Here is a 12640-nt window from a genome sequence, read left to right on the forward strand (position 1 = left end):
CTAAGAGGACACAGCAGCGTTGGGCTTGTCGTCACGGGTGACGGGGATGCTGCGCTCGCTGCGGCCGGATTCACTCCCCCCCATGACCTTTGGCCCAGTCAGAGTCAGCAGACCGTCAGCTGACAGGCTGCAGATGATTGCTGATTGGTCAACACTGGAGGGGAGGCGGTAGCGACGGTGAAACTCACGAGAGATGTAACCATGGTCGTCCTGAAGAACAGCAGGATTAAAAATGATTAAAGGAAAGTCAATCGCAAGATTGAGATTCTGTCTTTATTTAACTATGACAATAATTTCTTATTGTTGTCAAACTGAACAAATCAAACTTAAACACTTAAAGTATAAGGACCTGCCAACAAAACACCAAACTGTTGTGTGATGTTTGGTATTATATAGAGCAAAATTGACTTTTGTGTCGATCAGCCTGGGACTTAAATCTGACACCTGTTTCTCCCTTCGCTGTTCTCACTCACAATACAAAACTTAATGCTCAAAGGAAGAGTGGAGCTGTCAGTGTCAAAACTCCCACGACTTCTTTCCATGTGATCGTATCCACATTATTTCAGCTGATATATAATAAGCATTTAAATAGACTTAAAAGGAGTTCAGTGTGCAGCTGAGTAGCTGAGCAGTGCTCATCTTCCAGCAGAGGGCACAATCCTACCAGTCAGCCTGGTGTGACAACCCATTCTCATTTCCAGAGCATCAGATACCCACTTTGTCCCTTGAGACACAGATGGGTGGGACAAAGTTGTGAAGTTCACTCTGGGAGTGAGAGGGAGCGAGCACAGGCTTGGTGTGAATTTTCTGAAATACTGGTAATATCAATTTACATGTACAATCTTTCAAGTAAAGCGCCCCATCTGAGAGTAATTCTGTTGAATATTAAATCATGCCTCTTCATTACCTTTGAGCAATTACTTTACAATCACAACTTTTTCAATTAATGTTTGTCTTACATAATACAGAGCACCATCATTCGAGTCCCTTTTGAATCAAGGTTACATCGTTCCTTGGAGGGAACCAAAATACTAGATAGATGCCCCTGTCTGCACTGACCCCATGTTTCATTAAACTATTTTTAAAAGTGGTGTGTGTAAGAGAGAGAAGAGGAGCACTATACCTGTCTTTCTCCATGCTTGCCCTGGATCTCCACATAGTCATCAGTGACCTTCACACTGAGGTCATCAGGAGAGAAGTGCTTGACGTCCAGGTAGACTGTGAATTTATCCCTGTCAGACCTTACCTGAAGGCCACACAAGCACAGAGAGGGTCCATTGTATCATAACATTGTCAAAATATAGTTTTTGAAGAGAGAGAACCTCTTAAAATTTAAGTTTTAAAATTATGTTGAGCATAGTGGCAATTAAGTCGAGATGTAGAGCAACTAAAGTACAAAGTACAAATACATTCAATAACTGAATAAAGATGAGGACAGTGCAAGGGAAAACGGGGAAAAGAGTTAATAGTCACAACTATTGACAGTTTTGTTTAAAAAGTTATGATAAAATCCAGTTTTTGAAGCTGTGTTAAATCCAACTGAACTAAGGATCTGTCTTTTTAGGAAAGGACAAAGTGCAACACTATCCACATGAAATACATTTACTGCTTCTCTGAATAAACTACTCTGAAGGATGCTAAGATGAGCTTTGGCATTATCTTAACATCACTAAAAACTCTTGTTTTGACACAGATGAATATAGTCGTTCGCAGCCTTTACATCTGTTCTCCTATGAACAAATAACTTAAGCCTATCCAAGCCTAGCCTATCCAAAGAGTCATGATGTGCTTCCTGACATGAAGGAACCTGAGTCTGGTCTTGTTACCTCAGAGATGCCGGAGTTGGAAGAATCCAAAAAGCTGCGGAACAGCGACTGTCTGTAATAGGGGCTGATGGTGGAGGCGGTGTAGGGGAAGAGGTCGTAATCAAACATGCCCTCTCCAAAAAACTGGTCAAAGAGTCGTGCAGGGTAGACGGAGCCCAGGGCACGTCTGAACCAGGGGTGCTGGATGGCAATATCCATAGTGACTGGAGACAGTTTGGTCTAGCTTGGCTTGGCTTGGCTCACGTTGGCAGATGTACCAGCTCAGCTCAGAGTCCAGCAGGTGAAGGGGGGGAGGTGAGACAAGATAGAGAGAACAGACCGTTGATGAAAAGCTGTGAATGAAGAATGTTTCCAGAGTGCTTTGTCCTCTGCTCGACAGCTGCCTCCTCTTTATATACCTGAGAGCCAAAAAGAGAGGCTTTAGCCACGATCCCTCTGGAATGGCATTATCTCATGGTGAGTTGGGCCCTGTCAGCAGAATCAGGGTTGAGGATGGGGGGGGCACCGCTAGGTCCAGACCTTGGTGCAGCCCGGTGCCATACACACACCAGACACTGCAGGCTGCCAAAACAAACCCTGCTGGACAGAAAGGAGGGAGGAGGAGGAGGGCATGGCAGAGACAATGAGGTCAGGAAAGAAAGTAGAGACACAGAGAGATTTCACCTGAGTGATAGTGCATCAAACAGATACACGCATATCGATTCTGTCAGTTAGTCAGTGACATAATGCTGCTGTTTTGTTCTGCCTGTGTGGTCGGACTGGGACAGGTTTAGAAACAGTGCTGCCCAGGGTCAATGGACAGCAACAACACACAGATAAGAACAGATGGATTGGGGTGCAAACATATTACTACTATATTACTAATAGAGATTACTCAACTGGAACAAAACTGAAATTTGGAATTCTGAAGTTTACTAATAAAAATTATTACTGTTTGAAAATACGAAGATGGAAATACTTCATTCATTTGCCCAATTAAAGGGCCAACAGGAGACCATCTTGCTGCGGACCCTGTAATATTAACTTCTCTTATTTATTTAATACTTGTTTCTCAAGCACTGAATGGTTTAGAGATGAGATACATTTCCAACCCCAGATTGTGTGAGCTGTTGACAGGTGTATGTGCACAGGCAGTAGCCAGAGCTTTCCTCTCAGCAACCTTCAGATGCATAAAGATAATCCTTTCATCCTCTGGGTGCTCAGCTGGGACCTCTTAAGTCCCTGCCCAGTGCCATCTTGAGCAACTTCAGAAAAGAAGAGTTGTCCCAGTGGTGGAATTCTGAATTTTTGTGGAGGTGAAGGAGAAAGTGTTGTGAAAAAAAAGGGAGAAGAGACTCAAGTAAAGTACAACAATTACACTGACAGAAAATACATTTGATGAAAATTGAATTTGACTACTGGTTGGACAAAACAAGAATTGTCACTTTGGGTATTTGTGATGGCATCGCTCACTATTTTCACAATTTTTAAAAACCAAACCATGAATCAATTAATGGAGAAAATAATCAGCAGATTATTCCATAATGGAAATAATCAGAATTTGCAGTCCTATACAAAATAGTTCAAAATCAAGTTTCAATCTTATACTGGATCAACGTAAACAAATTATCCGGGGTCAATAGCAACTATGAACGGCATTGCGCTGGTCTCCAGCACCACTGTAAGGAATCTGGGAGTTATCTTTGATCAAGATGTGTCCTGTAACTCCCACGTTACACAAATTTCAAGGACTGCCTTTTTTAACCTACAAACATCGTAAAAATCAGGCACATCTTGTCTCACTACGATGCAGAAAAACTAGTCCACGCATTTGTTACTTCCAGGAGGGAATTGATTAATTGCATTCACGAATATTTTTTTATTGCATGTTGGTTACTTTATTCTAGTATCTTATTTTTATTTTAGAATCTTTCTTTCTCATTATCTTGTTTCTAACAGGGGGGTTGCAATGCAAATTTCATTGACATGTCATGCTCAATGACAATAAAGTAATCTTAAATCTTGAATCTTGAATCTTGGATTATTGCAATTTCTTACCATCAGGCTGCCCTAATTTGTTGCTAAATACACTCCACTTGATCCAGAATGCTGCGGCATGTGTCCTGACAAAAACAAGAGATCATATTCTCCGATAGGCTCTGCACTGGCTCCCTGTAAAATCCAGAACAGAATTTAAAATCCTTCTCCTTTCCTACAAAGGCCTAAATGGTCAGGCACCATCTTATCTTGCAGAATGAGAGCCATAGTCTTTAGCTATCAAGCTCTTCTCTTGTGGAACCATCTTCCAATCTTGGTCTGGGAGGGAGAGACCCTCTTTACATGTAAGAGCAGGCTTAAAGCTTTCCTTTTTGATAAATCTTACAGGGCTGGCTCAAGCTTGCCTTGGACCAGCCCCTAGTTATGCTGCTATAGGATAAGACTGCCAGGGGACTTCCAATGACACACAGAGCTCCCTTTGTGCTTTACCAGAAGTACATTTTCTAAATTGAAAGTGGTACAATTGATAACAATCCTCAGGAAAACTGAACAAAATCTTTGTGCATGTCTTCAAGTCATATTTTTTTATGGTTTCCATACTTTACTGTAGAGTATAAGTCACCCCAGGTTTGGAGAGTTAGCTTGTAGGCTATACTAAAAAGTAATTTTGGCAATAAGCTAGAATGTTGTTCACTAACATTAAAGAGTAAATATGATACAAGAGCCCAAAATTTGCTTTGATCAGCATAATTCATTCTTAAAATTAACAGGAGCATTGTTATGTCAGTCTGGGTCAGCCAACCCAGAATCTGTGGGTGGACCACTCACAAGGATCAGTTGTACCAGATTCTTCTTTGTTATTGGGGAGGTCCTTTAGAGGCCTGAAGGGCCTCACCATTAAAAACGGGTACCTCTCTCTTATTTCTTCAGATTTTGAGTTGTTCTAAAGATCTAACATTTTCACCAAACTTGATGAGACTGAGGGAGGGGTGTGAGTGGAAGACAGGATTCAACACATCTAGTGGGTATTCCAAATATCTAATGATATTCCTTGACTCAACCAATGCGCCCGCTGTCTTTCAGGTTCTGGTGAGTGATGCACTCCAGATATGCTAAACCGGTTTGTTTTTGTCTACCCGGATTCTGATCCTCTTTCCCGATGAAGAAACTCAAATAAAACAGGTCCACCAAGTCCCCTGGCGCCTGCTTGATAGCCAGCTTTTTATGAAGGTGGAAAAGTATGTATCATGTTTCCTTGGGGCTTTCATTGTGTCTGAGGGTAATATTTAAACCAATAAAGAAAGAAGTCAGTGCAGTGTCTGAGTGGCTTACCCCTTTTAACAGAAAAGAGGTATTTCCTGGGTTTTGCCAACTTATATAGACACTTCATCAGGAACTTTAGCTCTGTTACTGCTCCTCCCCATGCCCTAACATATTCTGACTAAGTTTCAGTGAACCTCTCAGGCTGATCTCATCTTTGAGACGTTAAAGGACAATTTTACCTCAGCCCCTAGCCTTACTTTTCTTGACCTCCGTCTTCAGTTTGGAAGCGTATGCTTCTGATGTAGCTATTGGAGCTGTTCTTTCCCAGAAGTGGAGTATATCAAGACTCAACTCCAGACATGCCATCAGTTGATTTATTTTTACATTATCATATTGACCTGGCTCTAAGAACACAAAGCCTGATGTCACCTCACATTTGTTTAACCACAACTCTTCCCCCCAAGCCTCCTACTCCAATTCTGTCACCTTCTTGTCACATAGGAAACGTATGAAAGCGTTAGACAGGCTAACTCGAATGTTCCAGTCCCAGACATCCAAGCCATCTGGGACTGGATGTTTGTCCCTGTTACTCATCATTCTCAGGTCATCCACAAACAGCACTTCTGGTGGTAGTTGATGGAACGGGTGGTTGGTGAATATGTGGAGGCCTGTCCTGTGTGTGCTGTCTGCTGCAGCCTTTATTGGTGCCCCATCGCCTCTGGTCTGACATCTCTCTGGACTTCATCACAGGGTTAACCCCCTTCATAGGTAACAACAATATTCACACTTTGTTGGACAGAATCTAAAATGGTTCATTTCATCCTGTTCCCTCAGTTGCCCTTGGCTAAGGCTATGGCAGAAGCTGTTGTGTACCATATTTTTCATCCATGCAGGTGGTGGGGCCCAGTGTCATTTCCTAGGGCTAATGCTGACCGTGACTCATGGTGTAAGCCATCACATGCTAGCTGATGAGCTCACTTCCAAGGCCTGATTCCAGGAGGCCCAGGCCTCCCAATCCAGACCTGGCAGGTTGCTTTCAAGGGTACCACTCCATGAGTGTGCTCTTTCATCATGTCTAAATGGCTTGTATTGTCTAATATAGAGCATTATATAGAGAGACATATTAAATTACCTTGTTGAAATTGATTTAAAAAAATAGTCTAAAGAATGCAGACTGTTACAAATCAACAACCTAAAACACAGATACATACATTACGTAGGCACAATAACACAAACATTTGTACAATCTAATGCAATTAAAGACAACAGGCCATAGTTTGTAGCGAAGAGTAAATTCTAATTTAAAGATAAAGGTCACTTCCCATGCCTGTTGTTTCACCACCAGTGGCTTCCCGCCGCCTGCATTAGTCTAATCCCAAAGGGCTTTGGCCAGCCAGCACAGGGGCTTAGCTAGTCCATGCACACACAAGCCAAGAGCAACTGGGCCAGGCAGCCAGGGTTGGGGCTGTTTTAGGTGCAGTTTGGGAGGTTGTTGGGGTTGGTAGCTGCTGTAGACCGGACGTAGATGCCGTTAGACTGGCAGCAGTTCAGCAGAGTCAGCATTCTGGGTTTTTATCAATGGGGCAGACAATGCCTGTGTGCTCTGTTTCCACAGCTCTGAAAAGTTGTTTTGGCCATCATCAATCTGGCAAACTGGTGGGATGGTTCATATTCATTCACTGATTTTTGTCCTTTAAAAAGAGCAACTTTTACATCTCCCACCCAAACCATCAGATGAAGCCAGTGGGGGGTATCCCATCTACAGCTTGTAATAGGTCAAATTACATTTTGTTTGAAAGACCCTCATGTATCTGTTTGTGTCACCTCTAGGGAGATTACAGTTTTTCTCAAATGCTAAAACACATTTCACAAACGTTTCCTCTATGTTCCCCAATGTCTAAACACAACACCCTTTTCTAAAGCTACATAAACACAACCACACCTTCTCACTTCAAAACTCAAACTTTCACACCAAAAGAGCAGCTCGAAGCTTTGAAAAATGAAAACACTATACACATCATTACACACTACAGCAAAACAATTGAAAACACAATGTTCAATTTGTGAGAAGGTCCTTTGTTTCATAACTGCCAATGCATATTTTTAGAAACTTTACAGTAACGGATCTTAGATCTCTGTAGAGGATTAGGCATTTAGATTTATGAGTTTCATATGAAGAATATAAATCTATAAAAAATACTGCATGTACACTACTGTAACACAGCTCAATGCAAAAACAGAATCTATTGCACACAACAGTACTCTTGAAAACATGTTCAGGGTGTGAAGTTTTTTTATTTACTTTATTCACACCACAATCACTGTGCAGCATCATGTCGCTGAGCTGCATCGGGCCACGTCACCTCATCCACATCGCAGGCTATATTCTCTCTTGCCAGGCACTGCGGGAAAAACCCCCTGGAATGGCGAATCCATCCTTGGAAGGCCTCCACTGGGATGTCATCACAGGCCAGCTCCATTGCCCTTAGGAGGTTCTCTCGAGTGTATGGTTGTCTGTCATAAACCTTCCATCTCCACGATGAGAGAACTCCTCTGTAGGGTTCAGGAAAGGGGAGTAGGGTGGCAGACAGACGTTTAAAAACTGGTTACTGTTGGTGGTGAACCACTCTCTGATTTGGTTTGTTCTGTGGAAGCGGACATTGTACCAAATGATCACATAAATGGGATGTGCGGGCCCAGGATGGTGTTGTTGGCAGTCCAGGAGGATGGAAGGTGAGGAGACGTTAGGTGTTGTAAGACCCAAGGACAGCATGCCGGTGGACAAGCCCCTCCGAACCCATGGCCGCACAAAGAGTAATATTACCCCCCCGTTGGCCAGGAACCTCAGTGATGGCTCTTTGGCCAATGATGTTACGGCCTCTTCCCCTGACTCTGCCTTCATCCGTTGTGCTTGTTTGGACTCTTTAGCAAACTGTGGCCTCTGAACTTGCTTTTATGTGGTCACAGCATTAGCAACGGGTGTCTTCAATTTTGAGTCGTTGTGTGTAAAGAATGACGCCAGGTGTGTTCATTGTGTTCAAATATTGCTGACTGTGGCAAGCATTTTGCAACACATGAGCTTTCATTTGAGAATATGAGCAGAGTTCTTTTGCAACTTGTGTTTTAGCAAGGAAAAATGTGTTTAGATTTATGAGAACGGAGGATTGTGTTTAGTGAATTGTGTCTTCATGTGAAATGTGTTTATGATATTGGCAAATAATGGCTAGATTTAATAAATGTGTTTAGACAACTGGTCATTTGGTTTAGAGGATTGGCTTTTGTGTTTAAGCATTTGAGAAAAACTGTAAACAATTTGCCTTGAAGGAAGCAAGTTAAAGTCACTATGTAGAAGATGCTGGGAGTCCAATAAGATGACCAGAGCTTTCTGTGTGGCTCGTATTATATTATTATATTAGCCTCATGTTAGCTCAGGCTGAACTTTTTAAACAGAACAAAGAGTGTGGATTGTGTTTCCTATCATGTATAATAGAACTGTGCTGGGACAGGATCTCCTCTTACTCGGTATTGACAGGAGGACCAATTCTAGCAATCAGAAACTGTTTCATTGTACATGTGACTGTTACTTTCTGACAGGCTCTTTTTTCAGCTTCTCCAGTGGCACAAGAAGAAAATTCAGTGTGTTAGAGCCAAGATATGTAGAAAATAATACATTTCAACTCCATCAACAGTGATGAAGCATGGATAGTAAAACATTTAAGTGGCATGTGGCTGTAAAATAGTAGATAGACATATGTATTTTATCTATGTATGAAAAACGTACCATCTCCTTTACCTTGAGAGTTTCACTCCACTGTCAGGTCATTTTCAGAGAGGCTGAATTCTGCTGCTCTCTGCTGGACTGACATCATATCACCTTAAACTTAAAAACACTAAAATGTTTGCCTGTGGAGGATTTTGAGGGCAAAATATTAAATACATAGATAATTGTATAATTCCATTCTTAAATAGATGAAAATTGGAAATATATAGTTGAAAACTACATACTAAAATGATGTTACACACACACACTCACATATATATACATATATACACACATACATACATACATATGTATATAAATGAAAGTTAATGCTTAATAAAAAGATAATTATATAAATTCCATGTTGTTTTCATTATCTGTATCATCCTTTGGAAAACTGAAATTATAGATAACAAAAAAAATGTATGTAGCTGTATATCTCTGTGTGTGTTTCTTGAGTGTGTCTTTGTGAACCACATGTGTCTTGGATGTGCACCATTGCTGACTAGCTTGCTTGAAAATAAAATATGACAAATGTAACAAAATGATCTGAGCTCAAAGGTCCACCCACTAGGTTTGTCACTCTTCATCAGTGTAATCAATGTAACTGATTCAGTTGCCATCATGTGACCTGTGTATCTTCAATCACGTGATAACAGGTGGTTTTAGACATACTGATGTCTAAAAATGGAATTTGTGAGGGTGGGTTCAGGGATGACTCTGTGGGAATTACTTTGACTATGATGGCGTGTGGATGACCTGTCATCCATTTCACCACCCACACATAGGCAATGGTGGTGATCAGATGAGCAAGTTGGTAATGGAGTTTTACAATATCTTTGCTGCACCAAAGTTAAGTTATTTTTATAGTGTACTGTCAGGAAGTGGGGGTCTCAGAGGAACAAGGATTGAACCCAAATGCAGACACAAGGGGGCGCTGGTTCAATGTAACTAATTTATTTAACCAAAATCCAAAACTCTGGGAATTATGAAAAAAAAAATCACAAGGGTAGATGGGCATAAGACAGGGAACAAAGAGCACAGGGAAACACTGAACAAACACTTACAAAGAACGTGGCTTGGCTAAAGACTATAACACTAAAGTAATACTGACATGGAGCTTGGCAGGGGTAACAAACATTGACAACACTTAAAGACGCAGGACAAACACGAGTCATGGCATGAAACATAGACAACACAAGAAAGCATGGGCAAGAACAAAAACAATACCAGGAAACACGATCACAAGGTACGTGGCATGGCAAGGTAACACAGACAACACTCGAAGAACACTTACATTAAACGAGGCATGGACAAGAACAAAGACAACACCCGGAAAAACACTCAGCTGCATGACATGGGAAGGAATCACAGACAATGACCTGACCAAGACTGAGGGGAAGACGTGGGCTTAAATACACAAGGGAGGACAACTAATGACACACAGGTGAAATAAATCAGACAATTACAAAGGCAAAACACAGGAAGTAAAAGAAGAAACATAATGTGAACCTTCAAAATAAAACAGGACGTGAGAAAACAGACTGACAAAGGAGAATCTTCAACAAAAAACAGGTGTGCAAAGCACGGATCATGACATATACACAGTATGTGTTTCTTGTGTGTGTGTATGTGCGTGTGTGTGTGTGTGTACACCACAGTAATCCCACCCAGATCTGTGAACAACTCCATACTACACCCTGCTGGTGTTCTGCTGACAGATGCTGAGTTACGAGAAAAGGATATTATGACTTGTGAGCTCTGAGCTTTCAGTGAGTTTCCACACAGAGTTCTGAATACCTCAGCATTTAGTCCTTCAAATATAGACTCAAATCATGAACACCAGCCCTGAATCATTTTTAGTTATGACATTTGGATGTAAATTACTAATTTCTCCTCTAGACTGTTGACCACATCATGGACTTTAACAGAAATGAAACAGAAAAACAGGTATGACCTAACTAAATTATGTCTGATCTTTTGGTCTTATATTATGCATTTGACACAGTTATATAACATATGCTGTATAATATCTCTGAATGTTCAATCCAAGCAAAAAGGACCTTTTGGCCTGTTGAAGAATGGATGAAGAGTAACTGGTTCAGAAATTACATCATCACAGGCCAATATCATCTTCTGTACTAAGTCTGTAGGTATTGATCATCATGCCTTTACTCATGATACCATCCTCAACATATATAACAACACTAGGAATACTTCTGGGTGGGTTGCACACTTACATCATTTTCTGTGATCTTTTGAGAGTTTGATTCAGGCCCAGTGGCTGGGAGAAGAGCTGTAGGTGGATCCCTGGTGGTCTCCTAGATCCTGAACAGATTGCTTGTTAGAAGAACTGTGTGGTATCACACCGGATACTTTAAGTAAAAATGGAACCATGCTATTTCTTGCATTCATTTTCTGAGCTATGTGATGGTGACTGCGTAAGCTAGGAGAGAGCATGTAGTGTTGGTTCAAACCTGCACCCGTGCCTGAGAATTAAGAGATGTCAGTGGACTCAAAGAGACAAGCCCAAGTGCTACATTCACAAAGTATCTTACAATATCTAAGACTTACCATTGCCTTTATGTGGTGCTAAACGTTTTCAGTGTCCTGCTAAGACACATTTAAAAGCAATATGTTATCATACCTTAACACTCACACAGTGTTTCACTGGCATGGCACCCCATCAGACACATTACCAGTACAAGTTAAAGGAGGTAAGAATGGTCACAGTCAAACTACAGTCTGTAAGGCAGCTTTTCTCTTATAAAAAGTAGTCTCCACTCTGCTCCACACTAACTAGACACTGCCACTCCAGAGGTTCAGAAGACACGGGACAATTGTTTTCATTTTTTTCAAGTGTTCACTCTTCAGTCATTATTGAAGTAACATAATGAGCATCATGAGTCTAAATTTCCTAGACACCATAAAATCTTTATTTGATAAGTCATTAACATGGCACATGTTGTCAACATTCAGGGCTTAGCCCAAAGCTACGGGGGGGCATTTATGGTTGCTATATGCACTATTTTTCAAGCCATTTGAAATAATAGAACGCCTAAAATATGTATATCATCAATATCTATATGTATATTCATGAAATCTGCATTTTTGCCACCTATATTCATATTTAAGATATCCATCCCTATGTTTTGGCTACATATCCTCATAATTAGGCCATTTACGATATTTATCACTTCAAATTATGCATAATATACCTGCTAGCACTGAAATCACTGATAATTAATAAAGACTCACAGCTCACTTACTTTCCAATGAATCAACAAAGAAAGTTAGTAGGCAACTCCATGGTTATTATCACGTATGTAGTTGTAAATGTCACTAGTGGACAGTGATCCAGAAATCCACAAATAAGATATCAGTGCATAGCTAGCTTTAGTCATTTAATTTGTCACCAATATTAGCATTGGTATTAGCAGAAGAAGAGGAAAACAAGAGCAAGAGAGAGAGAGAAAGAGACAGAGAGAGAGAAAAGAGAGAGAGAAGAGAGAGAAAGATGGAGAGAGAGAGAGGGAGAGAGAGAGAAAAGAGAGAGAGACAGAAAGAGAGACACACAGAGAGAGGGAGAGAGAGACAGAAAGAGAGACACAGAGAGAGAGGGAGAGAGAGGGGGAGAAAGAGAGAGAAAAGAGAGAGAGATAGACAGAGAGAGACACAGAGAGAGACAGAGAGAGAGAGAAAAGAGAGAGAAGAGAGAGAGAGAGAGAGAGAGAGAGAGAGAGAGAGAGAGAGAGAGAGAGAGAGAGAGACAGAAAGAGAGAGAGAGAGAGAGAGGGGGGCGCTCACAGCCGAT

The 12640-nt window shown here is 41.2% G+C and overlaps 1 protein-coding gene across 1 annotated transcript; it reads right to left on the reverse strand.

Moving 5' to 3' along the window:
• Positions 1–2024, reverse strand: cryaa (crystallin, alpha A). Its single transcript, XM_041966390.1, has 3 exons — positions 1827–2024; positions 1124–1246; positions 1–210 (listed from the first exon to the last, which is right to left on the reverse strand). Exons 1-3 carry the CDS (start codon positions 2022–2024, stop codon positions 1–3), a joined length of 531 nt encoding a protein of 176 aa, XP_041822324.1.
• Between the last annotated feature and the right edge of the window lie 10616 nt (positions 2025–12640).

Source organism: Chelmon rostratus, chromosome 24, assembly GCF_017976325.1.
Source record: "Chelmon rostratus isolate fCheRos1 chromosome 24, fCheRos1.pri, whole genome shotgun sequence".
Lineage (NCBI taxonomy): Eukaryota > Metazoa > Chordata > Actinopteri > Chaetodontiformes > Chaetodontidae > Chelmon > Chelmon rostratus.